This window comes from Olea europaea, unplaced genomic scaffold (genome assembly GCF_002742605.1).
Source record: "Olea europaea var. sylvestris unplaced genomic scaffold, O_europaea_v1 scaffold927, whole genome shotgun sequence".
NCBI lineage: Eukaryota > Viridiplantae > Streptophyta > Magnoliopsida > Lamiales > Oleaceae > Olea > Olea europaea.
In genome coordinates this window covers 7,733-35,540 of record NW_019267756.1, presented here as the reverse complement: position 1 = coordinate 35,540, position 27,808 = coordinate 7,733, and the positions used below count along the sequence as shown (strand labels likewise).

General features: G+C 33.1%; 3 protein-coding genes and 1 long non-coding RNA gene across 18 annotated transcripts; 3 read left to right on the top strand and 1 right to left on the bottom strand.

The window, feature by feature from the left end:
* Positions 1 to 347: 347 nt before the first annotated feature.
* LOC111392408 lies at positions 348 to 1,756 on the bottom strand. Its single transcript, XR_002702264.1, has 2 exons — positions 1,351 to 1,756; positions 348 to 971 (listed from the first exon to the last, which is right to left on the bottom strand). It is a non-coding gene; the product is annotated as an uncharacterized LOC111392408 (long non-coding RNA).
* Positions 1,757 to 1,821: 65 nt separating this feature from the next.
* LOC111392407 (endoglucanase-like) lies at positions 1,822 to 13,667 on the top strand. Of its 15 annotated transcripts, none has more exons than XM_023017750.1 (9): positions 1,859 to 2,271; positions 2,733 to 2,812; positions 2,893 to 2,989; positions 3,542 to 3,867; positions 4,257 to 4,948; positions 6,257 to 6,372; positions 11,912 to 12,282; positions 12,383 to 12,974; positions 13,124 to 13,667. In XM_023017750.1, the coding sequence occupies exons 7-9, from the start codon at positions 11,926 to 11,928 to the stop codon at positions 13,543 to 13,545; spliced, it is 1,371 nt and encodes a 456-aa protein (XP_022873518.1). In that variant the 5' UTR covers positions 1,859 to 2,271; positions 2,733 to 2,812; positions 2,893 to 2,989; positions 3,542 to 3,867; positions 4,257 to 4,948; positions 6,257 to 6,372; positions 11,912 to 11,925; the 3' UTR covers positions 13,546 to 13,667. The 15 variants fall into 15 exon arrangements, 14 of the variants coding, with proteins under 14 accessions (XP_022873518.1, XP_022873517.1, XP_022873516.1 ...); XM_023017749.1 differs by having other exon boundaries at positions 2,880 to 2,989; XM_023017748.1 differs by adding an exon at positions 3,134 to 3,198 and having other exon boundaries at positions 2,733 to 2,989.
* Positions 13,668 to 24,118: 10,451 nt separating this feature from the next.
* Positions 24,119 to 25,580, top strand: LOC111392395. The gene is made up of 2 exons (XM_023017733.1): positions 24,119 to 24,421; positions 24,513 to 25,580. Exons 1-2 carry the CDS (start codon positions 24,119 to 24,121, stop codon positions 25,578 to 25,580), a joined length of 1,371 nt encoding a protein of 456 aa, XP_022873501.1.
* A 3-nt stretch (positions 25,581 to 25,583) lies between these two features.
* LOC111392389 lies at positions 25,584 to 26,949 on the top strand. Its single transcript, XM_023017725.1, has 3 exons — positions 25,584 to 25,679; positions 26,036 to 26,302; positions 26,466 to 26,949. The coding sequence occupies exons 1-3, from the start codon at positions 25,635 to 25,637 to the stop codon at positions 26,820 to 26,822; spliced, it is 669 nt and encodes a 222-aa protein (XP_022873493.1). The 5' UTR covers positions 25,584 to 25,634; the 3' UTR covers positions 26,823 to 26,949.
* The last annotated feature ends 859 nt before the right edge of the window (positions 26,950 to 27,808 follow it).

Genomic DNA, 27,808 nt, shown 5'->3' with positions numbered 1-27,808 from the left:
TTGGTTTATCTTGTTAGGACATCAGCTTAGTAAAACTCCAAGTATTCAATTCAGTGTTGGAATTCTAGCTAAGATTTTAACCTGGTCATATGTTCAGTATCTAGAAGAATACAAGGGCAGAAATGAATGATTATGAAGTTCAATATATTATAGCTAAAATCAGATACATTACAGCAGAACCACCAACATCAGAAAAATCAAAATAGAACAACTATAATCATCATTAATAATCCAATATCAATAGGTAATGCAAGAGAACTAAAGCCAAACCCAAACATATCGGGAGTATTCTCACCATGTAAAAGTGCAGACAAGCTCCACATTTGCTAGTAATCATAGATAAAAACTGAAGATAAAACTGCTGACCATACATTCTCATTCTCATTCTCATTTAACAGAGTTACTACAATATCGCATCCAAGTCTCAAAACATTAATCTATTACAACACTGCATCCAAGTCTTGAAACCTTAAACTATTGCAACTATTACAACTTACGGTTACATGAGACTTTTATTTGATTACATGGTTGGATCAAATTCAAGGAACTCTTCCATTTTCTTTCCCTTTGTCCTCAATAACTCCCTTTCCTTTGCGGATCATCATATTGCTGGATATTTCCACATCTTTTTGTTTTGTTATCTGAACAAATGTCTTCAACATACACGACAAATCTTCAAGTGGCTCTTTCGGCTTCGATTTACCCGAACAAACAGATTCGATTCTCGACTAAACTCACCTTCAAATTGCAAAGGTATTTCTTCGAACGATGATGAATTGTAGTTCCACTTGAAATAACCACAATCTCTACGACAACATGAGAATAAGTGGCCTATGTTTTCAGTTTTTTTCTCTACCTCTATACATTTCAAGAAGCCAAATCCACATCCTCAAAGTCGTTTCTTTGTTGGGCATTCCGACAAGTGGTTTCAATGAAGTAATTAGTTAAAAACAACCTGCACATCCACAAGCCTGCATGCATTAAATCATATGCATTATGTGGTTGATATAATATTTTCTATAAAATAATGATCAAACCAATGGTTACTCAACTGTCCCTTATTCAACTAACCGATATTCAACTTGCTCTAAATTTCACAATTTTTACACATTTTCAGTCCATCCAAATTAATTCACGCACCAAAGGGTTGGGGGATCTTGAAACTTCAATTCAAAAGTGTAATCATGCTTAAACATCATTTAATTCAGATCAACAACCCATTTAATTTAGCATATCCTCGAGCATTAAAACTAATTACCGTAACTTTCATTTAAAATTTCACAATCAACCAGTCGTTTAAAATCAACGACCATTTTTTTAAAACAATTAAATGCATTGTCACGAAAATACCTTCAGATGAAATGGACCTTCTGTGTGCGGTATTGGTTGCCAAATTCAGCTAGCGCAAACCGAATCAAATTGGATGTTTGAAATGGATTTGGGGGTTAAGGCTCTGGGCGTGTTTTGGGCTTGACCCCTTTCTTCTCATGCTTTCATTTTCCTCCAAATTAAAGGATTCTCCAAAATCGCAGCTGAAAGCACGATTTGAAAATGAATTGGATTTGGGTTTATATGGGTAAGGGCTCGTTTGGATGATTTGGCATCCACGTGTGCAACTCACTCAAAATATGAACAATTTTAACTGCCAATCCACATTTCCGTCATGCACGTAGGCACAAGCAAAGACGGAATCCATCCGGTGGCCATTTTAGTGCAACGGATTTAAGTTCAGTGGCCATTGGGAAGTTTAGTGAAGTTCAATGGCTAAGCCGTGACGAATTGTAAAGTACGGGGTGTCTAATGAAATATTTAACTCTTTTTCTACGGTGGCTTGACTATATCACTCCTCTCATATATTCTTGGCAGCCATTTCCCTAACCCAATTTGGTTCATTCTTTCAAATCTACGAAAATTCTCCCCAAAATCCCTTGCAAAATTGGAATCCTCGGAAGATCCACAGAGGGAAGAACAACAGTCGACGTTTGAATGGATGGGTTGGCCGTCATCACCATCATCATCCACCCTTTTTCTCCACCACCCAACACCAAACGCTGCTAATGCTTTCTCTCCAACTATCTTTTGGAGACCATCTCGATTTAACTGTTGTCATGGGCTCAAATCCAAAACCTGAGGCAAAATAATTTATTTTGTCTCAAAAGGAAAAAAAATAGAGGAATTCATTTGCCTTAATCTGCCTCTGATTCTCTATGCTTTCCATTACTTTAGATTGAGATAGATAGATATGGAGAGACCTATTAGACATTATTTGAGGTAGGTACATGTTTCATTGAAAATAAATTCAGAGAAGATCCTAACATTGGTCCATTGAGTTTGAATTATATGCTTTTGTAATGAGCTAAGGGTTCAAGTTGTACACCGCATTCTTTTTTCTTCGTGGAATATATTGGTTCTTTTTCATTTCATCCAAAATTTCCCTCTATTCCCTATTCCCATCCCTTCAAACCAAATAAATAGATCGATATACTATGTATTCCATGTGACCATCAAGCTCTAATCTCATATTACTTAAGCAAGAAGCCACATATGGCTATGTGTGTTTCAAATTCCAAATCTAATGGATAGCTTGATTGATGATGACCCTGTCTGTAATTGACATGTTTCTGCATTCATTTGCTTTTATTATAATTTTCGTTGTTTACTTTAGTACGGGTTTGGGGACTACAGTGTCTTGTTTATTGAGCACCTATTCAATTGCATTGGTTTTATTGCAGGTTTGGAATTTGTCCACCACACGAGGATCAGAATCATCAAAGCAACTAGAGGAGCTAAAGAGGAAGGCTAGAGCGGAGAGGTTCACGACTTCACTCGATTTCTTGGTTTGACACTTTGGCTATCTTCTCAAAGTTGTGATTGTCCAGTTTGCACCTGTAGATGAGCAAGCAAGGAAAAAAGCTAGGCTTCCATGGTTTGGATTGGTTGCCAAGGTCGGTTCAACAGAGGACAATAAGAAGAAAGCAAGAGCAATCAGGTTTTTAACAATACCACATTTTCCTTTCATCCTTAATCTTGTTAGGGGAATGTAATTGCTAAATGATCCATATTTCCATATAACCAAAAGAAAGTCTGAGACAGTTTTAGTATCCAATTCAATTACTCAAACGCTATTTTGCAGGTCCTCACAATGACATTCTGGTTTCCTGTGAGTGGCAAATGATAATGGAAACACAAAATTCTTAAGTAATTGTAAACCCCTTATTTTAGGTTCTAGATGATAATATTTTTCTATTTATTCTTTTTCTGTATCGATTTCTTCTTGCACACTTCAGAAAACAGCTATTGCAAGCAAGGCTGATTGGGGGACCTATTTGATTTGAAGCCTCCATTAAAATGATAGGATGGTTTTCAAGATATTTGATATTTTTGAACTGATAAAATTGCCATGCACTTACACTTCAGTTAACTGCCATATTCTCCTTTACACCATTGAGATTTGATGGGAAGACCTTCGATTTATCTCCAATTGAATCGAAAATCAATAACGAAAATCAATAACGTACATTTTCAAATGTCAACATTTCAGGATTTCAAGTTTGGAACACTGGCCATAGTGCTCCCGTTGAAGATGAAACTGGAACACAAGGCTAGAACATAGATCACACTACTCCGGCCCTAGATGAAGCAAGAACTCACGGCTGGAACACAGATTTTAGTATTCCTGTTCCAGATGAAGCTGGAAGCCTGGAACACAAGGCTGGACACAGGTTGTAGTACTCCAGCTGAACACAAGGCTGAACACAGGCTTTACTGTATTCAATTGAAGGAATTTGACCTTCACCAAGTAATTGTTGGTATAATTGTACATTATATGATATAGCTGGGGAGGACAACAAGTATCATCTTCAGAAGGTTACTCTTTGCATTTAATTAGTTTATGTATGCATATCCTTGTCTATTATCATTTTGTTCATGTTAAATCTGATTACTTTAATGTATAAAGAAAAGAAAAAAATTGATCTATTATTGATATTGCAATTGATTTAGTATTGCTTTTATAGGTATACATATGGGAAGATTGAGAATAATTGTTGGTATAATTGTACATTATATGATATAGCTGGGGAGGACAACAAGTATCATCTTCAGAAGGTTACTCTTTGCATTTAATTAGTTTATGTATGCATATCCTTGTCTATTATCATTTTGTTCATGTTAAATCTGATTACTTTAATGTATAAAGAAAAGAAAAAAATTGATCTATTATTGATATTGCAATTGATTTAGTATTGCTTTTATAGGTATACATATGGGAAGATTGAGACCGGTGAAAGTCCAAATGACAGGAATGACAGAGGTCTGTTCTCTACATTGTCATTAAAATGAAAACTTTTTCTGTTCATTGGGGCCTTTTTCATGCTAAGATTTTGAGCTGTGGTTTTGCTGTTGTGTTTGGCAAAATTTACAATTGCAATCAGAGAGGACTTAGTTCTGAAATTTTAACTTCTCAGTCGATACTCTAGACCTCATTTTAATTGCTAAACATCATCAAAAATATGAATGTTACTGTAGTTTTATGTTCGAACATAGAAAATAAGTATGCATGTATAACAGTGTCTTGCTTCAAGTCTACTTACAATATAGATTTAATATGTATGCATTTAATTTCCCTGAAAGGAGTTTACATCAACTATTAGCTTACTTGTTGAAGGCTTAAAGAATATAGCGATTTAGCATCTGAATTAGATTAATCTTTTTATGTATGAGTTGCCTTCCTAAAAATTGAAGGCAAACCATTACCGTTTGCATCCTTTTTGAATAAATTTAATGACGGTATATATCTTGTTAATTTGATGTATAATTGGGGGGAGAGAGGAAAAGATACAGGTGAACCTCAACCGCATTTCGTAGGAATCTACAAATTTGTGGATGGATCTTCGCTCACTCTTTATTTGCTGGCAGTGGTACTGAGATCGACTATGAACCTGACAAGGTGTGTCTTGATCCCTCTCCGTATTCTCCTTCTAAATATGCCCTGATGACCGTGGCTGGTTTTTATCCTTTTATTATTAATTGATTTTTGGTTTTTTGCTTATTTTGTTAGTATTAGTTGGGTGATTCCCTGGACCTCAGCCCTAATTTTATTATTTTTCACTCTTATTCCGTTGTATATGTTTTAGCATTCAATATAACCTTGCTAGTATAGAAAAGATAATTTTTATTTGATTCATTCACAGTAGTAATCTGTCTCGTAATATGCAAGTACCATTAGTTTAGAATTTTGAACAAGGAAATTAAATTAGGTCTTTTATATGTTTTAATTTGGGGTTTTATTAAGTTAATGTGCCGTCTTATGGTTTGAGTTTAATGATTTCAAGGCTACTGAGGAAGATCCAATCTACTTAAGCTTGAGCTCTAATTCAAGTTCGTAGCTCCATTCAAACTCGAGCAACTCTTACAAAAAACTTGAATTTTCTCATCACAGATAAATAAACAAGCTCAAGTTTTCTTTTAATATCAACAAGAAATAGAAGTATGGACTATTGATCCCTTTAAGAATGTAACATAATTCTTTATTAAGCCATTGTTTTGATTTTTTGAGAAGTGATTTTGTAAAAAGTCAAAAAAAAAAAAAAAAATTTGGCCAAAAAGTAGGAAAAGTTATGAGTCCACTTGCAAAATTATTTTATTAGGATATTGTGATGTTAAAAATGAGCTTGCAAAAAAGTGATTTTCAAAATCAAAATCAAACAAGGGTAAAATTTGTGAAATAATCCAGCTATACAATGTCTATCAGTCAACATTTTTTTATTATACCAATTCTATGTGTTTTAGTTTGTCTTGTTTATATTGAGAAGAAATATGTGGACTTCTTAAACTTACTAGAGTTCTAAGTTTGTATCCTTTAATTATATTCTATTTATTTCATTTGAAATTCTTTTGGATTAAAATGACAGAAGAAATGTTTTTTCTTAGGAATCTTATCTATGAGCATGCTGACGAGTGCTATTTACGAAAAGAACATATTTGATTTTTGTTGTTTTGCAGATGAAGTGTTTAGCTTATGCAAAAATGTGTTCTTGAATTGTCTCTAAAATATCTTTGTCACATATAATTCTGAAACATAAGATGACAATTTTTTAGGATCTCGAAATCTCTGTCATGAGGCAAATATGTGAAGCGACCTGTTACATAATTAGTCTAAAATGTATTTTAAAAAAATAATGCTATTTATGAGTAAATAGGCAAAAATGACTGGTTTATATCGTTTTGATACTTCTCCGCCGTTAATTTCCTGCAGAAGGCTAGCTTTTTCCGCCCTCTACGAGTGTTTACTGAAGCGAATGGGAGATCCACCTGAAGCACTTCCTTTTCCCCTAAAGCTTGAGTGACTGGATTCGTTATGATCAATATAAGGCAAGTTTTCATTTTGTTTTCCCCCCTCATAAAAATTGTTTAAATCTCAATTTGTGAAGGGATGTCTTCAATAAGAAATTAATTGTTCAAGATTTGGGTTATTCATTTTTTGGATGCACCGTTTTTTCTCAGTGCTCAAGATAGTCGATTATTTCTGAAAATTGACATCTATTTCAATTGTTCTCAAAGGTTTCTCTGAATAATGGATACACATTTTTGCCCTGAAGAGAAAGGGAAATGTTAGAAAGGAGAAAAATAATACAAGGAAATAAGATTTTGGAAACACATAACCACCAACGGGCAAAATAAGAGAAAGAGTTGAAAGTCTGAGTACTTAAAATAGCACAATTCTCGAGAATTATTGGGATGTACATAGTCTACAGAATATAAAGGGGTTTAGAGGTATGATAACCATAATGTGAATAGAACCTCACTATAAGTTGGTGATTTGGATGCACCGTTTTTTCTCAGTGCTCAAGATAGTTGATTATTTCTGAAAATTGACATCTATTTCAATTGTTCTCAAAGGTTTCTCTGCATAATGGATACACATTTTTGCCATGAAGAGAAAGGGAAAAGTTAGAAAGGAGAAAAATAACACAAGGAAATAAGAATTTGGAAACACATAACTACCAACGGGCAAATTAAGAGAAAGAGTTGAAAGTCTGAGTACTTAAAACAGCACAATTCTCGAGAATTATTGGGATGCACATAGTCTACAGAATATGAAGGGGTTTAGAGGTATGATAACCATATTGTGAATAGAACCTCACTATAAGTTGGTGATTAAAAAAATGTGTTGGTTTATTGATCCTAAAGGAATTAGGATGTCTGGAAGGGGAGGAACAACTTGTTTATACAGTAGTCGTGAGGCCTTCCCTCCCAAGCCTGCAAGATTAGTTCCCCTTAAGCTTTCTTATGATAGATTTTTTGTATTCCAACAAAATATACCTGTTTTCTCTTAGACTAAGAGTAAGCAAATGCTAACTCCTTCTACAGACTAATCTTCTGGAACTTAGGAAGGAATGATCTAGGTAAACATTTGGATGCAAAATGAAGCTATTGGTATCGGTGCTTCATTACATTAAGCAAATTTAAGTGATGGAATAAAATTAAATTGTATGCTTTGAATGATTGACAGTTCTACTTATGGATTTGTGATTGAGTTAGATGGTCCAATCTTTGAAAGAGGAAAATCCCGGATAATTGATTGTCTCGAGAATGAAAAATTTACCAAGCATGGTAAAAAATTTTATCAATTCAGCAAGAAAAATGGGCTGTTGCTAAATTTTCAGCTCGCGATAATGTACGTAGCATTGTCATAGATTTTATTAAAGGTGGAGAAATGAAAACAAACAAATGTTCTGCCAGTTTCTTCTTATCTTACTATTGGCCTTATGAAATCTATTGATAATCTATTTTAATTCTTTACAATTTGTTTTCAAAATGTGGAGCTTTCGTTTAATGCTATTCAGCCTCAGATTATTTTAATGAATACATGGAACACTAAAATCAAAGGTGCATTCTGAATTCCCCGCATAATTGACAGTAAGTCAACAAGCAAACAAACAACACTTAAGCATATAGACACATAAGTATATATAAATGTGTTAGAAAAAGATAGAGACATGTTTGCTGAGTCTTGAATAACTCCAGTTGCAAAGAACAAATGGTTTAACTCCAATTGCATCATCTTTGACCCCATTTCGTTTAGCAACAAATGAGAGAGATTTTTCACCCTGCAAACCTCTCTAGAGAGTTTCTTAGTTAGCTTAGAGTTCCTACCATGGCTGCAATTGAACTTTCTAGAAATGTCAGGTCTTCAATGGCATTGTAATAATACTTCAGTCTATTTTAGTGAAGTTAAAAACTGAATGAAATATGTTTCTTTTGGACGATATAACTTTCCTTTTTTTTATTGTTGAGTAGTGACAGTTGATGTTTATTGTGAATCTGTGATGGAGAGATACATGTAAAAGCAATGTAGATAACATTTCGTAAATCCGATAAGGTGTTCATATGCTAATGTAGAATGGAAAAACATTCAATGAATTAAAAGTAGTTGAGGAAATGAAGTTGGACAGACATTATATTTCTTGTACTTTATAACAAATTAGAAAAATCTCTATTAATGTTATTGGCAATAAAATGTTTATTGGTGAAAAATGGACTTCTTTATTTGCTTGCTTGGTTTGAAATGATATTGCTTTGATAAATCTCTCAACGTACTCAAGAAGAAATAGGGAAATTCCAGAATTTCACTTCACAGAAGTCTGTCAGAATAGAGACAATGTATGGGCCCTATGTGTAATAAAAAAATCCCAAAAAAAATCATCCACCCACCCCACTTGTGAGTTGTCTGTAAAGATTCTGTAAGTTTTTTTTCCTGTAAGTGTAGCAAGGTTCGAAGAAAAAGTCTATCACAATGTATCCATAGCAAACATTGAATCAAGGATATAATTCACGATAATTCAGCACGTTTAACACACTAAACTTACCTTGAAAATATTTCAACTCGTGCATTGCACGGGCAAAGACAAGTATGATTAGAAATACAAGTGATGCACAACACAGTCAAATGTCACACGAAATTTAAAGTTGACATTTTGTGCTCTTTAGGTTCCATTTTTACTTAATTGATTAAGGTCTTGTTTGAGCAATATTATTTTGAAAAAATATATTTTTGAACATCGATTTAACATTATTTCAATGATATTTTTAAATAAAATAATATTACATGTAAATCCAAAACTTTTCTCTATTTTTTATCCATCCATTTTTCATCAATCTATTATTGCAAAATACATTTTTGAAAAATAATGTGGATCAAACACTCAATAAGCTCTTATTTGATGGAGATTAAAATTAGATTTTTAGTAAATTTTGATGAAAATTGATAAAATGTGGGATTAAAAGTTGTGAGTTTCATAAAATATGTGGTAAAAATTAATTATTGATTTTGACTTTAACTTTGACTAAAATTTTGACTTTAATCCTTACCAAGCTGGAGCTAAGTTTTCTGGTACTTTCATGAACGGGATCACGCCATATGCCATCTCCTAAATTAGATTTATTTTTATATTATTTTACTTTATTGTATAAAAAGAAAAGTTTGTTTGGAATTATGATTACTAGCCAATTAAAACATATCTCAAAATAATTATGGAAACTGAAAATTCTAAGAGTAGTATTAGAAGAATTAGGGTTTATTTTTAAAAGATGTTGATATTTGGTAAGATAAATTAATTTCATTCATTAACTATTACTTTGATAGTTCCATTTCGCAATTATCGTATTAGATTTAGGTCTCTTTTCTTATTTCTTACAAGAAAGTACATTGATTAATCATTAATTAATACCATGAGAAGTTTTTTTACTGTTTATTATGAATATCAATTACTAATTTAATTATTCCAAGCTTTTCACATAAATTTATCTTGGACTTAAATGTAAGTTTTGTGTTTTTTTTTTTTTTTTTAATGACCATGGGTGTCCGGACCAACATACGTGCGTTTTAACCAATTTCATGGGACTCTGAAGTTTATAGTTGAGTACTCACATCAATGATCTTGAGGGGATTCGAACTGATGTCCATTAAGGAGCAACTTTAATGTAAGTTTTAATGATCAAAAATCTTGAATTTAGGATATTTAATTTCTTTAATACCATATTTCGATAGTAATTACCTCAATTGAAAATATGGAATAAGTTCTCTGTAGTTTACTTTTTTACACTTTTATTTTATTTTTACATGAGGATTATTCTTCATTGTGTTAGGTATCATTGTGATTGGGTAAGCTAAACTTGGTGTCCGTCCCTTTCATGTGTAAATGCTATCTTTTTCTCACTTATTATGCTCCACAAAAGTTAAGAATTCTTCACAAGCGGATGTGTGACATTTGAACTTGTAGTCGAGTGTTCAAATCATTATCAATTTTTCTGTCCTTTTTTATTTTTCCTTTTATATATTTTTTATTTTTATTTTTTATTTTTTTGAAATGGAGGTCGAACAGTTATGACAGCGAATTCTGCCCAATAAAAGCTACAGGTTAAAAGTAATAATACAAGATTCTAAAATTTATTAATTTCTAGATCATTTATAACATTCACAAAATCTGGTATTTATGTACTTTTCTAGAAAAGAATCATTAGAAATGGAAAATAACAAACTTTTTTTTTATGACAAAAGTATTAATCAGATGTAGACCACGTAACAAGAATTGATTCCCCATCACATGCATGTAGATGACTCTTTATTATAAGTAAAGGTCAAGTATTTTACAAGAAAAAGAAAAATAGTTGGCAAGAAATTTCAATTCCAAGCAAATTTCTTAATACATTTATCTCTTAATATACGATTTCGACGTCTTTTCTTAGTTCTTTCAAGAAAGTATGTTGTACCTTGAAAAAATTTTAATTGTGAATTATTAATATCAATTACTAATTTAATTATTCCCCATGCTTTTTCATGTGTAAATTTATATGTGTTAAAAAAGACTTATAGTTTATAAAATATTTTCATTTCACAGTTTTGTTATGCTAGACTTTAGAGCCTGTTTGTGAATGATTTTTTGACCGTTATTTTACTATTATAGCCGTCATGTTTGGCTTTTTTTCTCACGGGTGACCAGCACTTTTCTCCTAATGGTCAAAAAATCAATTTTCAAAATCACTACCAAACAGCCCTTAATGAAGTCTTAATGATCAAAATTCTTGAATTCTTAATTGCTTTAATACCATATCCAGAACAATTACCTTATTTAAAAACTGAATAAACTTTTTTGTATTTAATTTTTTTAGCAGGATGACTATGCTCATCCTCTTAGCTGTCTATGCCATTGGGCTAGCTAAATTTGGCCCGTGTCCACTCCTATCATGTGGAAATTCATTCTTGTTCTCATTTTTTATGCCCCACGCTGAGGGAAAATCCTTCACGGGCTGATGTGTGACATTCAAACTTATCATCGAGTGTTCAAATCAGTGTTACTGATTACTTCATTGGAAATTGAGGTTGAAAAGTCATGCCAGCAAATTCTGCCAATAAAAACTAATAATACAACATACTGAAATCCATTAATTTCCAGATAATTTATGATAATTAGAAACTCTTGTATTTATATACTTTTCTAAAAAAGAATAATGTTACACACAGAAATGAAAAATAATGATAATTTATTACTTTTTTCTGATGATGAAAGTAATATAGACTACGTGTGTAACATGAAAATGATCGCACATGACATGCATGTCTATATCAAAAATAAAGATTTAGCATTCATTCTCGAATCATTTGAACTGCAAAAGAAAAAAAGAAAAATGGCTGGCAAGAAATTTCAATTTGAAGCCTTTTTCTTATTCTTATTTCTTCTCCCATGTATATCAATATTTTGTAATTCACTCCCTCTTTCGACAAGTTCAAGATGGATTGTGGATCATGCAACTGGAAAAAGAGTAAAATTAGCCTGTGTAAATTGGGTTTCCCATTTGCAGCCTATGATTGCAGAAGGGCTTGAGAAAAAACCCTTGAAATATATTGCAGGGAAGGTGAGTTCAATGGGGTTTAATTGTGTGCGTTTCACATGGGCTACTTATATGTTCACAAGGGCAAATTATAGTAAGATCACAGTTTCTCGATCACTTGATAATTTTGGATTGAAAGATGCAAAGGCTGGGATTGCAAGGAATAATCCTCAATTGTTGTCATTGAGTGTAGTGGATCTGCATAAGGCTGTGGTTAGTGAGCTTGGGAAGAATAATATAATGGTGGTGCTGGATAACCATGTAAGCCTGCCAACGTGGTGCTGTTCTAATAATGATGGCAATGGATTCTTTGGAGATGTTAACTTTGATCCCAAGGAATGGGTACAAGGGTTAAGTATAGTAGCAAGAACCTACAAGGATAATCCCGCGGTAAGTACATTGATAGCTTCAATTTCTATTATCTTGTCCATCATACTGTAACAATCGAGGGAACCAACCGTATCAAGAGTATGTGTTCACTTATTTGTAGGTTGTAGCTATGAGCATGAGAAATGAGCTTCGAGGTGCACGTCAGAGTGAGGGCGATTGGCGATTGTACATGGAGGAGGGTGCCACTACTATTCATAGAGAGAACCCTAATATTCTGATCATCGTCTCAGGGTTAAACTTTGACACAAACCTTGAATTTCTCAAGACAAAGCCATTCGAAGTTAATTTTGATGACAAGTTGGTTTTCGAAGCACATTGGTACACCTTTTCCATCTCGAAAGAAAAATGGATAGCTCAGAGTAACAATATATGTGCAGATATTACTCAAAGCGCTAAAAATAATTATCTTTTTCTAATTAGTGGCAACAGGCCATTTCCACTTTTTTTGAGTGAATTTGGAATTGATCAAAGGGGTGTCAATGAGGCAGACAACAGATACATAAGTTGCTTGTTGGCAACTGTGGCAGAATATGATATTGACTGGGCATTATGGGCTTTACAAGGTAGCTACATTTTAAGAGAGGGCGAGGCTAACCATGATGAAGCTTATGGGATACTCGATATTAATTGGGATAATGTAAAAAATCCATCCTTTCTAGAGAAGCTACAACTGATAACACAAATCAATCAAGGTAAACGACACTCCAAAGTATTTCATGTACCAAGAAATTGACTCGGATTATGCACCTTTAAGTCACGATTAGTATATAATACCAGATAATGATGTCAAATACTGTGAGTACCCCTAAGAAAATAAGTGATAATTGTTTGTTTTGTGCAGATGTAAAGCCAAATCATCCAACCTACTATTTATTGTACCATCCACTAAGTGGCCAGTGTACGAAGATTGGCAAAACTGTTTATCTAACCAACTGCAAGACTGCGAGCCGATTTGATCAACATGAAGATGGTGGACCGATCAAGCTGGCTGGGGCGTCGCAGTGTCTCGGGGTTGTGGATGAAGGAGTTGGTGCCCAGGCCTCAAATGATTGTTCGAGCATGTGGAGATCAGTTTCGAGTTCCCGGCTTCATTTGGCTGCACCAAGAGGACAGGGCAAATTCCTGTGCTTGGAAAAGAATGATGCTGACTCCACAATTGTGACTAAGAAATGTTTGTGTATAGGGGACAATCTTCAAAATGCTCCTAATTGTCCTCAAAATCCAGAAATTCAATGGTTTAAACTTGTTCCTGCAAATGTCTAGTAGGAAGCATTATTGACTCGAACTTTATGTGTGTTTGGATGAATATTGAGGATGTTTATTCCATATCTTTACATATGTCATATATTAAGATCTCATTGTGCAGAGTTATTGGACAGCCTTCTATACGTCTTCGATTTTTTAATGTCTTTACATGTTAGTTTTATCATTTAACGTCATGTCATATGAATATCATCTCTAGTGAGATAAATAACATTACTAGCCATCCTATCGGTTCTTATCCACCAAACATTGACCTTCTACTTTGGGAAATCGACGAATTAAAAATCAGATGAATTGTCTTCGCTCCGTTTAAACACGTGAAAGGGAGAAACTCCACAACTAAGTCATTTTCATTGACTAATATTTCAAGTAACATATTGTTGTGGATTTTTATCATACAATTGTATAGATCGTTACAAATAATAAACTTACGAGTAGAGTTTCATCACACAAAGCTTAATTATTGATAATACTGAAATTAATCATCAACTTAAGACCATATATAAACGTGTGTGTGTGTGTTAAAATGACTTATTTGGTTCAAAAATTTGAATTGTGGCATGCTAATGTAATGGAAATCTGAACAACAACCAGTTTAGAACCCAATTTAGATTTTTGTGCATAGGACTGAATGACATAAGGCTTCTTCGAGCCTTATGTAAAGTGTTTTTATTTATATTGAGTTGAAGTTTGAAGCTCAAGATTGAACACGGGTGTTCAATCAAATTTCAGTCCAATCCGATCGCCATGAAGAAAAAATATCCATGTTTTCGTTACATATGTTATGCAAAAAAAATATAAAATAATAATAATAATAATCTCTAAACAAAATTCATGGACTATAGCCCTTGAGTCTACTGGTTTTTCCGTCATTAAAAAAAAAGAGATAAATATTTAAAAAAATAATATATAACTTGTTATTTTTGCGAAGTCGAGAGGGGATTGTCTTGAAGTCTGAATGGTGAGTGGTGTCAACAAGTTTCTACTCTATTTAGACAGCTAGTGGAATAAGTTGTAATCAATATGGGAGCAATAGCCGTCTAGTATATCAAGACATGTTCCTATGTCCATTCAGTACATAGTTTGAAACAATATTGTATAATATGAACAAAATTTTGATATTACTTTTTTCTTATCCAGTCGAAGGTTTAGACCAATCGCAATTCATCACCATCAAAGACAGGATTTGAGGCCTTTGTCCCCATTGCTTGTTAGTTGCCATTGCTTGTTAGTTAAGTAGGGAGAGAGAATGCCCAGGCTCCGTTATGAACCCGTATGAATGAAGACCCTCCAGGCTGGTCTCATTTCTCTTTTTGGGTTGGAGTCCTCCAGGTGACTTTTAGCGCTCTCTCGATAAGGAGGGGAAGTCCTCTTTCAACACCTATCCTCATTCATTGTATAGGGGAGTCAACCTACAAGCATGGAAGAGTGTGGTACCAATACCCTCTCTAAGTAAAGGTAAGATTCTTAGGCAATTGGACATTGATCAACATAAGTCATGGAAGACAAGAAGAGAGAGTGAGCAAAGCATATGATCGGTGACCAATCACCACTAACAGACATACCCGAAGCTTAGGAGAACTTAGTGATCCGAAAAGATGAATAGAACCAAACTAGCAACACTATTTATAACATGATTATGTTTAATATAACAAATCAACACTAATTACGAATAGTTTTTAGAATTCATATTACGGATAGTGATAAGGACAAAATGAGTATATTTGTTATGTTGTCATAAATTCAATGGACGTTTATGAAATTTACTGCTATTTTTTTGTCATCATCTATACATATTTATTTATGGATGTCAACGAGAAGAGTCGAGTCGATCTTGGCTAGAGTAAAATGGTGCAAGCTTTTTTCGGGTCCGAGTCGAGCTAAGCCTTTGCTCGACCAAAAAATCTATGTTCGACCCGAGCTTTCGACTAGGATCTTTCCAAGTCGAGCCGAGCAGACTCTTTTTTATTTATTGATTTTATTTATATAACTACTGGCTGTCTTTAGGTAGGCAGCAAAAGGGAACATGTTTCTGCCTTTAAATTCAATTTTCTCCTTTTTTAAGGCCCATGAACCCGAGCAGGCTAGCCACACGGGCTGACCGAGCTCGAGCTTGGGCAGATATCCCAAAATGGGGCTCGGCCCAAGCTTCAATACATATTTATTATAATTTGATACAGACGAGTGACGTCCGCTCTTTCTTCAAAGAGGGAAAACTCCAAGAAAAGGTGAAATATTTCTTGAGTATTAACTTTTCAAATATATTTTAGATTATGTTTCGATAGAAATAATAATTTTTTTTTTATTTTCTTTATATATAGAATGAAAATTTAATTATATATACGTAGAATTAAATTTGTATAAAGTTTTCTTAATAGTTAAGCTACATAATTGATTAAACAACAGTACCACGTCTTTGTTTGGAATCCTGTAAATTGCCTCTCTTTTTTTCTTTTCGTTTACATTTTTTTGAGTTTCTCTCAATAGCCCATAGCTCAATAATTATTGTTTTATATAATTAGAGTATTTTAAAACATTAGATAGCACTTTATTATAATTATAGACATTACATTGAAAAACTAGAATTCTATTATTTGGTACTGTGCTAATGATGGTTTTTTCATTGTTTAAAGAAATGGTGCAAAGAAAGAGAGAAGTGTTATGAAATCAAGAGGGGAAAATAAAAAAACAAAACAGAAGGCAAATAAGTCCTCGTTTGGCTTTGATTGTGCTACATGTACATAATAGGTTTACATAATAACTTATATACACATAAAGTAGTGAGATATGATTGGATCAAAATTTCTTCAACTAAAAAAATAAAAAAACTTTCTCACTCTCTTTTTGATATATAATTTATATGTAAACCATTTATATGTAAACCATTATGTAATTGCTTTTGCACATGTAACATTATTTGTTTGACTCTCTTTACAACAAGACAATTTACGTCTTGTTGACCTCAAAAAATGTATTTCCAGATGGTCAACAAATCTCGAAACCTCTCACATCCATATAAGTCGTTTACCTACACGCTAAGATAAAACGTTAGACACACATGGCTTTCTCTAGTGGGGTTGGTGCCGACCGTGCGTACTCCGACGATCAAGTCAGTTGGGGAAGAAGTGTATTAACTGTGGGAGGGCCTTTAACATGAGTTTCAATATAAAACAAAAGGTGTCAGTTTTAGGGGAAAATAGTGAATATAGAGCAAAGTTATTAAGTGTGAAAGTCTAAACTTGTATTACCCTCGAATGATACTAAGTGTGAGATTTTATAATATGAGATAGTGAGTGAGGACCGTCAGATGAGAAGGTACGTGGCTTCATCCATGTGAGCATAACTTCCCATCAAGGGCATCAATCAATCATAAGACTTAAATGATAATACCAAGTTGCTTTTCATAACTCATAGCTTGCAGCAATAGATTCAACCAAATAGGTGTAACGTCTTGTACTCATTTTCAAATACACATTCACATAATAAAATATTTTTTATGTAAACCCAAGAAATGTTTCTTCACTTTTTAATCACAAGTTCTCCAAAAAATCACTCTATTTTTACACAATAATGGTTATCAAAATATAGTCTTCTAAAGTATGTAGACCTATCATCTAGATATGCTGATAAGATTAACTAATAATCCATATTTATCTATTATTTTACAACACTCCACTTGAATGATTATTTATGCAATAACTACCTCATTAAAAATCTAATTTGAAAATAATTTTGTGAATATCAAATCAAGGAAATGAGTACAATTAATGAGTAAAACATAGAGTAATAAAATATTGTTTATTTGTGCACCCTCCATTTCACACATCAACTTGCTCTCTGTTGTTTATCAATAAACATCCTTCAACTGTTCATTAAGGTTATGTTTGATACCCACTTATTTTTTAGGGAAAATGGAAAACGAATTCCAACTTTTATTTTTGGCTTGTTTGATTGATGAAATTTTCCAAGAAATTCGTTTTCCACCTTTGGCCGCCATGTCAGCATTTTCTAGCTTTTTCTTGAATTCGAATTCTCATCATATTGGTGGGAAATCGTTTTCCGGGTTACTGTAGCACTTTTTTTGATTTTTTTTTAATTTTAATTTTTTATTTTTTGTTGTGTGTTGACAATAGAAACAAATTCTAAGAATTATTGTAAAAAAATATTTCCCTTTAACTAACAATTTTCATGTAAAATAAAGTCAAACGAACACCAAAAAATAAATGATTTTCTTATTTTTTTTTGGTTGGCAACGGAAACAAATTTCATCTCCAATACCAGTAAATTCTATCCCTTTAATAGACAATTTTCATGTAAAACAAAGTCAAACGAACACTAAAAAATAATTTTATTTCAACATTTTCAATGTGAAAAATTATACCAATCAAACAAAATAATTTACAATTTCTAAAAAAATAATTTCTAAGTAATTCAATTTCCTTGAATTCAATTCAATTCCATCTTTATAATCAAATCTACCCTAAATATCTTTTGCAGGTCATATTTCTATCCATTTTATTCTTCTTTGACTTCTTTTCTCTCGATTTTGTACTAACCCTTACAATCCAGAAACAAACCAATTTTAGCTTCAACCAAAAATCTTAATTTGGTAACATGGGTTTCGAAAAATTTGTACAAAACCCACAATCTCTTTACTTACCACAACCGTCGAGGCCCTTTTTTTCCTTCGTAATTGTGGCGTAGCCGGTGATGGTATTGCCACTCTTCTCTACCTCCAGTCAACTCAGTCTCAGTTAATTTACCTCAAGCTATCAGTTATCTATGGAATTCCATTCCTCGCATTGTTGATAAAATCAATCCTTATGTGAATTTCTGATTCGAGAAATGGATCATAGTATTTGTCTTGACTCAACCCTCTAATTCACCGCGAAAGCTGAATAGTATTAAAGGTTGGCAAGTGCTTGCTATGGAAAATTCTAAAACCCCAAAAGACTAGAGTCTCAAAGATATGATTTGGTTTTGAATTATAACCTCCGTAACCTATTAGCCAAAATGTGAATTTGTTGAGTTGTTGACATATTGATATTTTTCTTTCGATAGAATTTTTAACTTATTGGGTTTTGTACTCAATAAATTCCATGAAAATATATTTTATAGGTCTCGACTGATGAGTGAAATAATTATCAACAACTAAATTCAAAGGCTCAACACAGCACATATTTATTATCTCGTGGATGGCTTTGAATTTTGGTCCACTTAACATTATTATTGATCCAACTAAGGCCTGACCTAACTCTATGTATATGTGTTTCTACCCTAGCCATTTTTGTGTATAATTTGTAAGAACCAAGGGAAAAACCTGGCTGCCCCTACTATAAGAATCTGGCAGCCATAGTTGAGCCAAAAATAGTGGTCTCCTCTGTGTTTTTGGCCTCATTTTTGTTCCTCTTTCATTGCTTTCTTCTTGTGCCTTTGTGACTTATAAATCATCACCATTATCTCATCCTTTATAAGTGAGATTGGGAAACAATCGAGGTAAATATATTGATTGTGTATTGAAGCCGTTTGGATTGGTTGTTTAGTGGAGAAAGCTAATGTGAAACTGAGCTCGAAAATCATCGATCGGTCCTTGGAACAAGCTTCCGCGACACAACTAATATGTGTGATCAATTTATGTTAAAAGTTTGAATTTTAACTTGAATTTGTAAAATATTCATTTCTATTTTTGACGCATCTTGGATGATTAATGAAGTTCTTTAGGAGTTTGATGTTCTTATTTTGATTGTTTCAATGGGTGCTATTTATTTGTCTTTAGAAGTTCAAGCTCAATTTGGATTCAGAATGGTTGATCATTTGCCATTTAATTCATATGTGAGAAAAATTGTTGGAGATGTGATAGATAATGATCGACGAAAAAGCTTATCAAAGTGAATATTTTACGAGTGCCATAGCCACGCTTGCTGAACAATATATTGTTCAAGCCACTGCCCCTTGGAGCAATTGAACGTTCTTCCTATACTTACTCTTTTAATTCTCAGTTTGACCCACATATTAAGTATTTGATGTTGAATTGATTGGTAAATGTGCTAGGTAAGAAGTTATTTTGCAATTTAGTCAAGAAAATTCTGCAGGATTGTTGTGAGCCCCTTATATAAATTTTCCCCAACAGTCAGTTTGGCCACGGGGATTGCCCTTGGTAAAATGTAGGTAAGACTGGGCACGATGAGTTTTACACAGAGGTTTTTGGTAGCAGACAGTTTATACGACAAGGCATTTTGTTTTAGTACATTTTCCTCTTGTTGTCATCGAGCTCTTTGATGTAGAGTTATACTCAGTACATCCCTTTGCCAATCACTGATATGGAGTCCTAGTTGAAAGTACCCTCAATATATGTTCTTGACAGCTCTGTTTCTGGGATGATTATTAATGCCTTTGTTGAGGTACTCATGCTATTGTGGAATGACAAGTGGTTTATATAAACCAATATAGCAACTTAATATTTGTCTTGTATTTTCACAGCTCCAAAGACTTGTCTGCTTCAAGTTGTGGATCCTCCATGGGAAATTGTATTTTGCTGGTGCTTGTGAAGCTTATGTGATACTCCCTCAGACAAATGGCGACAAAACCAACCAAGACATGAACTTGAATGGGAATGTAGAATTAGATTCTACTAAAAATCTGCAAGAACTAGTAGCTTATCATCAGATCTTTTCTTGCACAACTTGTAATCCCCATTGTTGATTTTACTCTTTTTCCATGTGTCATCATGCATTTTTTAGTAATTCTTAGTGCTTTATGTCACCCTGTTTTTTACTCTCTCTCTCTCTCTCTCTCTCTCTCACACACACAGATACACGTTCCATCTACCTATCTCTCTGTTATTGACAAAAAATAGTTAAGCAAAGAGTGTAGGTGGTCCATATATTTTGAAATTAAGTGTCACATGATCAAATTTGCTCTAGTTTGTGACCTTTTATGTAATGTACATGATAGTGTCTTGTGTATTCTATATTGATGTTCAACTGGTCAAGGAATGTCAACATGATTCTTCTTCTTCAACTCAACTAAACCTTTTTTAACTGGTGAATTTATCAACTTTGTTCAAGTGGTTTGCCTGAAGGTTGAGTTGCACAAATTTTTGGAACTAGAATTAAATAGAATGATATTAAAAGGAAACATTAGACAGATGATCCCTCCATGTTAGTTTGAATATCTTATTTGACATTTCAAAATGTGATCATTCTGCTATTCAAAAATTCTGCTTTCTGATATGAGAAACTTTGTTGGAAATGCCACGTCTATAAAATTTTGCTGTTACACTGGTTGGCATGAAAGTTTAATCACTCTTTCTTCATTTTCTCTTGCACCCAACATGTTCACCAATGCTCAGAGACAAGAAGAGTGCCTGGGAAATATGGAACTCCCATAATGAAATATTTTCAGGTAAAGCCATGCCATTGCACTCAAATTACATAAATGTTTGTCCTTTTACTTCAAATATATTTTGCACAATTTATGTATCTGTTCAATGGGAAATCTTCTTTTGTTTTTTTAGAATTAGTCTCTCAATTTCAGGATGCATCTAATGAAGGCATGTATTATCAAACCTCATTCAAGTAACTTTTTATAACATTTTTGAATTGTTCTGCTTCAATATTTTCTTCTCATTTTTGGTTTAGAGTATAGGAGAACATGGATCTCTTAGTTTGGTAGTTTAGAAAGTTGTATGGTAGGTTCAACTTGATTAATTATGGACATGATGCTGCAAACCCTTGATTTACTATCATTCTTTCAATTTTTAAGAATACTACGACAAGAGTTTGGTAGTCCATTGCGATTGCTTTATGACGTGTATTATGGTCCAGTGTATACCAACACAACTTTCAGTAATTTGAAATGCATAACAAATGCACCTAGATGCTAGTTTAATTTAATTGCAAAGCACAAGTTGAATGCAAAATCTCTCCATTATTTGATATTGGAATTCCCAGTTGTATTAATAACCCAGCTCAATAAAATTGGTTGCGTGGGATTGACCATGAAAACTTGTCATTGATATGGAAGATTTACTGTAAATGAACTAGAATCCAAGTGGAGATGTTAGTTCACTCTCATGAATCGGGGTTGGGACGTATAACTTAGAAAAATACAGAGAACATTTTTTGTTAAACACGATCAAATATGATGTTGTAGTATTTTTTTATGTGATCCCTTGCTCTTTTGCATTTATTTTTTTTCTTTTTCATGATTCTTTGCTTTACTTTCTGTTTTCCATTATGAGGGTATTCAAAATCAAATAGGTAATCAGCGCTACAGCAGCTAAAGTGTAATTTTCTCTTTTTTACTATTATAGAATGCTTGGCTATTTCAATGTTGATTAATTCTTGTTCGTGCAGAATCGAAAGAGAAGATTGTTGCTAATTTAGAAAATTTTGCTTATGATCCTTTCAATTACACCTTTTTACGCCAGGTTTAAATATTCACATGGTGTTTAAGTTTCTTTATCATGATTGCTTTCTTGTTCTGGACCTCATTTAATGGTTCTTTGTTCTTTAACAACCAAATGTTTTAGAATTTTTTTCTTGACTACATGACAAAGCCTAACGAGAGGCTTGGAGCGTTTGGTATTGGGCTACGATTCCTGTGCTGGTAACATCTTTAAATCTTTGGTACTACGTTATTAAAAAAAAATTAAAATAAGCATATCTTGGTTTACAATTTTTTCATACATTTTGCAATTGCATATCAAGTCTTGTAACGTTATTTCATGTTTGTGACCATTGGTTTTCGTGGGTACAGATCCAGCAAATGCTGCAGCATTTACTGGAGGAATCTCTCTTGTCATCCAAGGATTCTCAAGTCTAGTTAGAAATACTGTAAGGACAAAACTAGGCATTTATTAACCCCTTTTATTAAATCAGCTATTTTTTACACAAGTCTGCATTTGACACTTGTTTTCATACCTTTTATAAATTTCTGAAATGGATCATAGTGCATGCATGGTAATCTGTTTTTCAATTGACAATATGTTGTGTATCAGCTTGCTAAATGTTGGATCTTTGCATGATGAATTTGTTTTTAAGTTACAAATTGATACCTTGGCACTATTTATCAACAAAATTTCTGTCGGTTGAGTTTACCGTATATTGGAAATTTTAGGTTGTTTATAGAGTTCATTAAATTTTAGCTATCCTCTATAGATCATCTTCACTTAAGAGGCTATAAGCATTCTCCATGTAGTTCTGTACATATCTCAGTAGTGTAAATCTTCATTTTTAGATAAGCATGTCTTTAAGCTCAATTGAAGGTCTCTGTGCGGCCCGATCTCATGGTATTATGTTTTAAAGAGATTGCAGGTATTGCATCCACAGATATGTCACTATATGCTTGCACACATAGAATTGTTAATATTCTGTTGTGATACTCAACTGCATTCAAGCAACCTATCTTAAGAAAGGCCTTTATTTTTGCTGCTTGTAAATTTCAAAATCAATTCTCTATTTTGCCCTATGCAGGTATTATTTAGTTGTTGGTATTTTGAAATTATTGATTCTGATGTTTAACTATTGGATATGTTGAATTCAACAAAATGCATCCTACCATTTGATTTGATCTGACACATTTCCTGCTATGATGAAAAGAACTCTCACGAGAGAGTTAGATCCATGCTATAGAGTGCCAAGTTATTAAAGCCATTTTGGAAAGATGTTCTGAAAATAGAAGCCTATATATGCTATTCTTGTATTATTCTGCGGGATCTCTTCCTTCACTTGCAGCCCCCCAAATTCGGCAATGACAGGATAAGCTTGTTAGAATGCGTGAAGGACGGGACCGAGGTAGGAATCCCAAATCTTTGAAGGTACACTTACGCATTTTGCCTTTGAGCATTTTTCTTGTTGCTATTTACTTCAGTACCTCCATCTTACAAGTTGAAAGGTCGAATATCAGATGAATGGTGAATTTGATGATTCTCCAAATCAATTATGCAGGCACGCAAATATTACTTTAAAAATAACAAAACTCATGCGTTGTACGGGCAAAAAAAAAAAAGAAGTGACATTGTGTGACCTTTCTCCAATTCAGTCACACTTTATCATTGGAGCAATTAACCGGATGTATACGCGTGCTTTTCTGAAAGTTTAAACATACCAATTCATACTCTATTTTCTGGTACTACATATAAAAAAAAAAACTTTGAATCCACTACATGGATGCAAATGTGTTTGCTCATATAATCCACTATCACTTTTTCCCCCAAAAAAAGTGACATTGTGTCACTTTTCTCCGAAAAAGTGGCATTCTATCACTTTTCTCCGAAAAAAGTGGCATTCTGTCACTTTTTTCCAAAAATAGTCAAGCATTTTGGAATTATTAAGATACATATTCAAGCCCTGTTTTCTAGTAATAAACATGAAAAAGAAAACTTTGAATCAAGTACATTGATGCATGCATGGTGTTTGATGAAGGAGAATGCGAAAAATTAACATACTGTCACTTTTTTCAGAAAAAGTCACAAAATCACTTTTTGGCCAAATAATTAGATGCATATTACTTGGTCACTTAAAAAAAAAAGACAAAACTCATACAATCTCTTTGTAATATTTTTGTAGGTATGGATAAAATCAATGTCTTCATTTGTTATGGAGGCAAGTGGACACAAGATAATGAGTACACAAGTGACAAAATGACTGGAATTGTTGTCCCGATGGATTGCACGTACAATCACCTTGAGTGCATGATATGTTCTGTGATGAAAGTAAGTGCATCAACTCAGAGAGTAAAAATACAATATAGAGTGAAGAAAAACATGCCTTTAATGGAGATTTCAGATGATATTTCACTAACATTTTATTTGGAGTTGAAGAGAAAGGATAAAGATCTTGCAAGCTTTCCATTGTGCATAAATGTGACAACGGTATCAAAAAGTCACGAAATTGAATTTGTTAATAATATACAATGTTTGGAGGCTGTCAATTATGAAAAAAAATGATATGCTACAATTGCAGTTTTGCGAAGCTGTAACTGATAATTCTGTGACATCAGCTCAAAAATTACCTAGTATGGAAGAAATTGCGATTGATGTATACAATAATATGTCTGAAGTTGGAGAAACAACGGATGAAGGAGGAAGTGATATCATTTCAATGGTCACTATGGATGGAATTTCAAAAGATAAAGTGTTCAAGAACAAGACAATGGTTAAGAGAAGTATTTCGATATATGCGATACACAATAACTTTCAATTCAAGGTAAGTAAGTCGAACAAGAAAGAGTATGTGTTGAAATGTATTGATGATAAGTGTAAATGGACTTTTAGAGCTTCAAGACTTGGTGGAACCGATATGTTCAAGGTAAGGTATAGAAAAAATGTCCATATATGCTCAAATAACATCATTTTGGGAGATCATCCTCAAGCAACCAGCTCAATAGTAGGAGAATTCATCATGTACAAGTATATCTCAACAAAAACAACATACACTCCTGCAGACATTATAAGTGACATGATGAATACCTATGGAGTGTCGATGAGCTATGAGAAAGCTTGGAGATCTAAGGAGAAAGCATTGGAATTAGTGAGAGGAGATCCTACAGAGTCATATGAAAAGCTTCTAGAATACTTGTACATGATAGAACAAACAAATCCTGGATCATTTACAAAAATTGAGACATATCAGGACAACAAATTCAAGTACCTCTTCATGGCATTAGGAGCATTTATTCAAGGGTGGAAGTATTGTAGACCAGTTATAGTAATAGATGCTACATTCTTAAAAGGCAACTATGGCCGAACACTATTCACTGCATGTACGCAAGATGCCAACAAAAGTATCTTTATATTAGCATTTGGAGTTGGTGATTTAGAAACCAATGATTCTTGGGAGTGGTTCTTAAGTATGTTAAAAGAAGCATATGGTGAGCGAGAAGGTTTGTGTATAATCTCAGATGGACATGCAAGCATAAAAAATGCAATTCACAAAGTGTATGAGAATGCAATGCACGGATTATATTCCTATCACTTACTAAAGAACTTGAAGTCTTCTTTTGGTGGGAAAAAAAGGGGAAGAAGGAAGTGATATCATTTCAATAGGGCTGTAAGAGTATATTCTAAGACTGATTTTGAGTTCCATATGAAACAACTTGATGAAATCAATGCAGAAATTCGATCACATTTGGTATATTCTCATTGTTAACTTCTATAATAATTGATGTCACTTTTTGTTTAAAAAGTGACATTCTGTCACTTCTCGACCAAAGAATGACAGAACGTCACTTTTTTGTTAATAGTGACATGATATGTCACATTTTGTTTGTAAAATTTGTATGTGTTGATACTTTTTATTAAAAGTGAGTTTAAACAAAAAGTGACATTCTATCACTTTTCAACCAAAGAATGACAGAATGCCACTTTTTTTGTTAATAGTGACATGATGTCAATTTTTGTGTAAAAAGTTTGTATGTGTTGAAAGTGAGTCCAAAACATGATAGAAAGTCACTTTTTCTATTAATATTTTGAATTTTCTTTGTGCAGAAAGATATTGGTTATGAGAAATGGTCGAGAGCTTACATGACAAACAACAGATTTTCTCCAATGACTTCAAACATAGTTGAATTGGTAAATTCGATAACAAAAGCAATGAAAGGTTGTCCAATAGAGCCTTTATTGGAATCATTAAGATATTTGTTACAAGAATGGTTTGTGAAGCATATAAATGATGCACGAGCAACCTTTACAATACTTGCCACCAAGCAAGAGAAAAAACTGAGAAAAAATTCTTTGGAGTCAAAGAAAATGAAGGTAAAAAAGTTATAAACTTGCTGTTTTGTTATTGCACATTAAGATTTCTATTGTAACATGATTTGTATCCTCTATTTATATTGAATTTTCACTTTAAATCTTCCTTTCATATAAAATAGTGACAAATTTATTGATAGATTATTTTGTTATATTATGCATATAGGTATCAACTTCAAGTTCAATATTGTACCAAGTTAATGATGGTTGTGCCTCATATTTGGTGAACATGGGAGAAAGAACATGCACATACAACCATTTTCAAGTGGACAAGATTCCATGTGCACATGCACTTGCGGTTATTGCAAAGATAAAGGAGGATTCATATTCATATTGTTCCGTATTTTATACAACAAATATGTATATTCAAACATATAGTGCATCAATTTTTTCACTAAGAGATCATAATGAGTGGAATGTACCAGATGAGGTAAGAGCAAGAATAATCTTGGCTCCTAACCCAAAAAAAAAATCTAGACAACCTAAAGAAAAAAGAATACCATCAAAAGGAGAGAAAACTTAAAGCGCAAAATGTGGAAGATGTGGGAATTATGGTCACAATCGTAGATCATGTCAAAATCCGCCAAAGGTGAAAAAGAAACCACAAAAGAAAATGAAGTTAGAAGATATATGAAACTAGATTATTTGATATTTTTTGTTTTGTTCGTTTTTCAATTCAAATATTCTAAGAATTGTAAAAATATTTTGAGCTAAATGTCGATTTTGAAATTTATTGTGTATGTGAATTTGTTAGAAAAAAGTGACAGTAGAATTTGATGGATTTTGTTAAAAAATTCTTTGTTGTAAGTATGTGCATGTGACAATGTATTCATACTCCATTAACATTGGATCCACATTTGGTTAATGGACAAGTGATATTATGTCACTTTTTCGACATACAAGAAACTATTGTCTTTAAAGCTATAGTCAGGCAATATATTGTTAAAAAGGTGACATTATTTCTTCCTTCATTGACATTGTAAGTGTGTTCAAAATTCCACAAATAATGCTGCTTTTGTTAAAAAAATAAGTGACATTGTTAAAAAAAGTGACATTATGTCACTTTTCTATCGAAAAAGTAACATTATGTCACTTTTCTGTCAAAAAAGTGACATTTGTGTTTAAGTTATTGTTAAAAAGGTGACATTATTCCTTGACATTGCAAGTGTGTTCAAAATTCGACAAATAATACTGCTTTTGTTAAAAAATAAGTGACACTATTAAAAAAAGTGACATTATGTCACTTTTCTGTCTCCATTGACATTGTAAGTGTGCTCAAAATTTCACAAATAATGCTGTTTTTGTTAAAACATAAGTGACACTGTTAAAAAAAGTGACGCAGTGTCACTTTTTTCATGGTCACCAGCTCTAAGTGAGGAGCTCCTTTGCTCGTGCCCCCCACCCGGGAGTCATGAGCTTAATTGCTGGAGTCACGAGCTTAATTGCTTTTCTTTAGAGTTTAGTACAAGTTCTCTCAAAAATAAATCTAACATAAACTCAAGTTCTAAC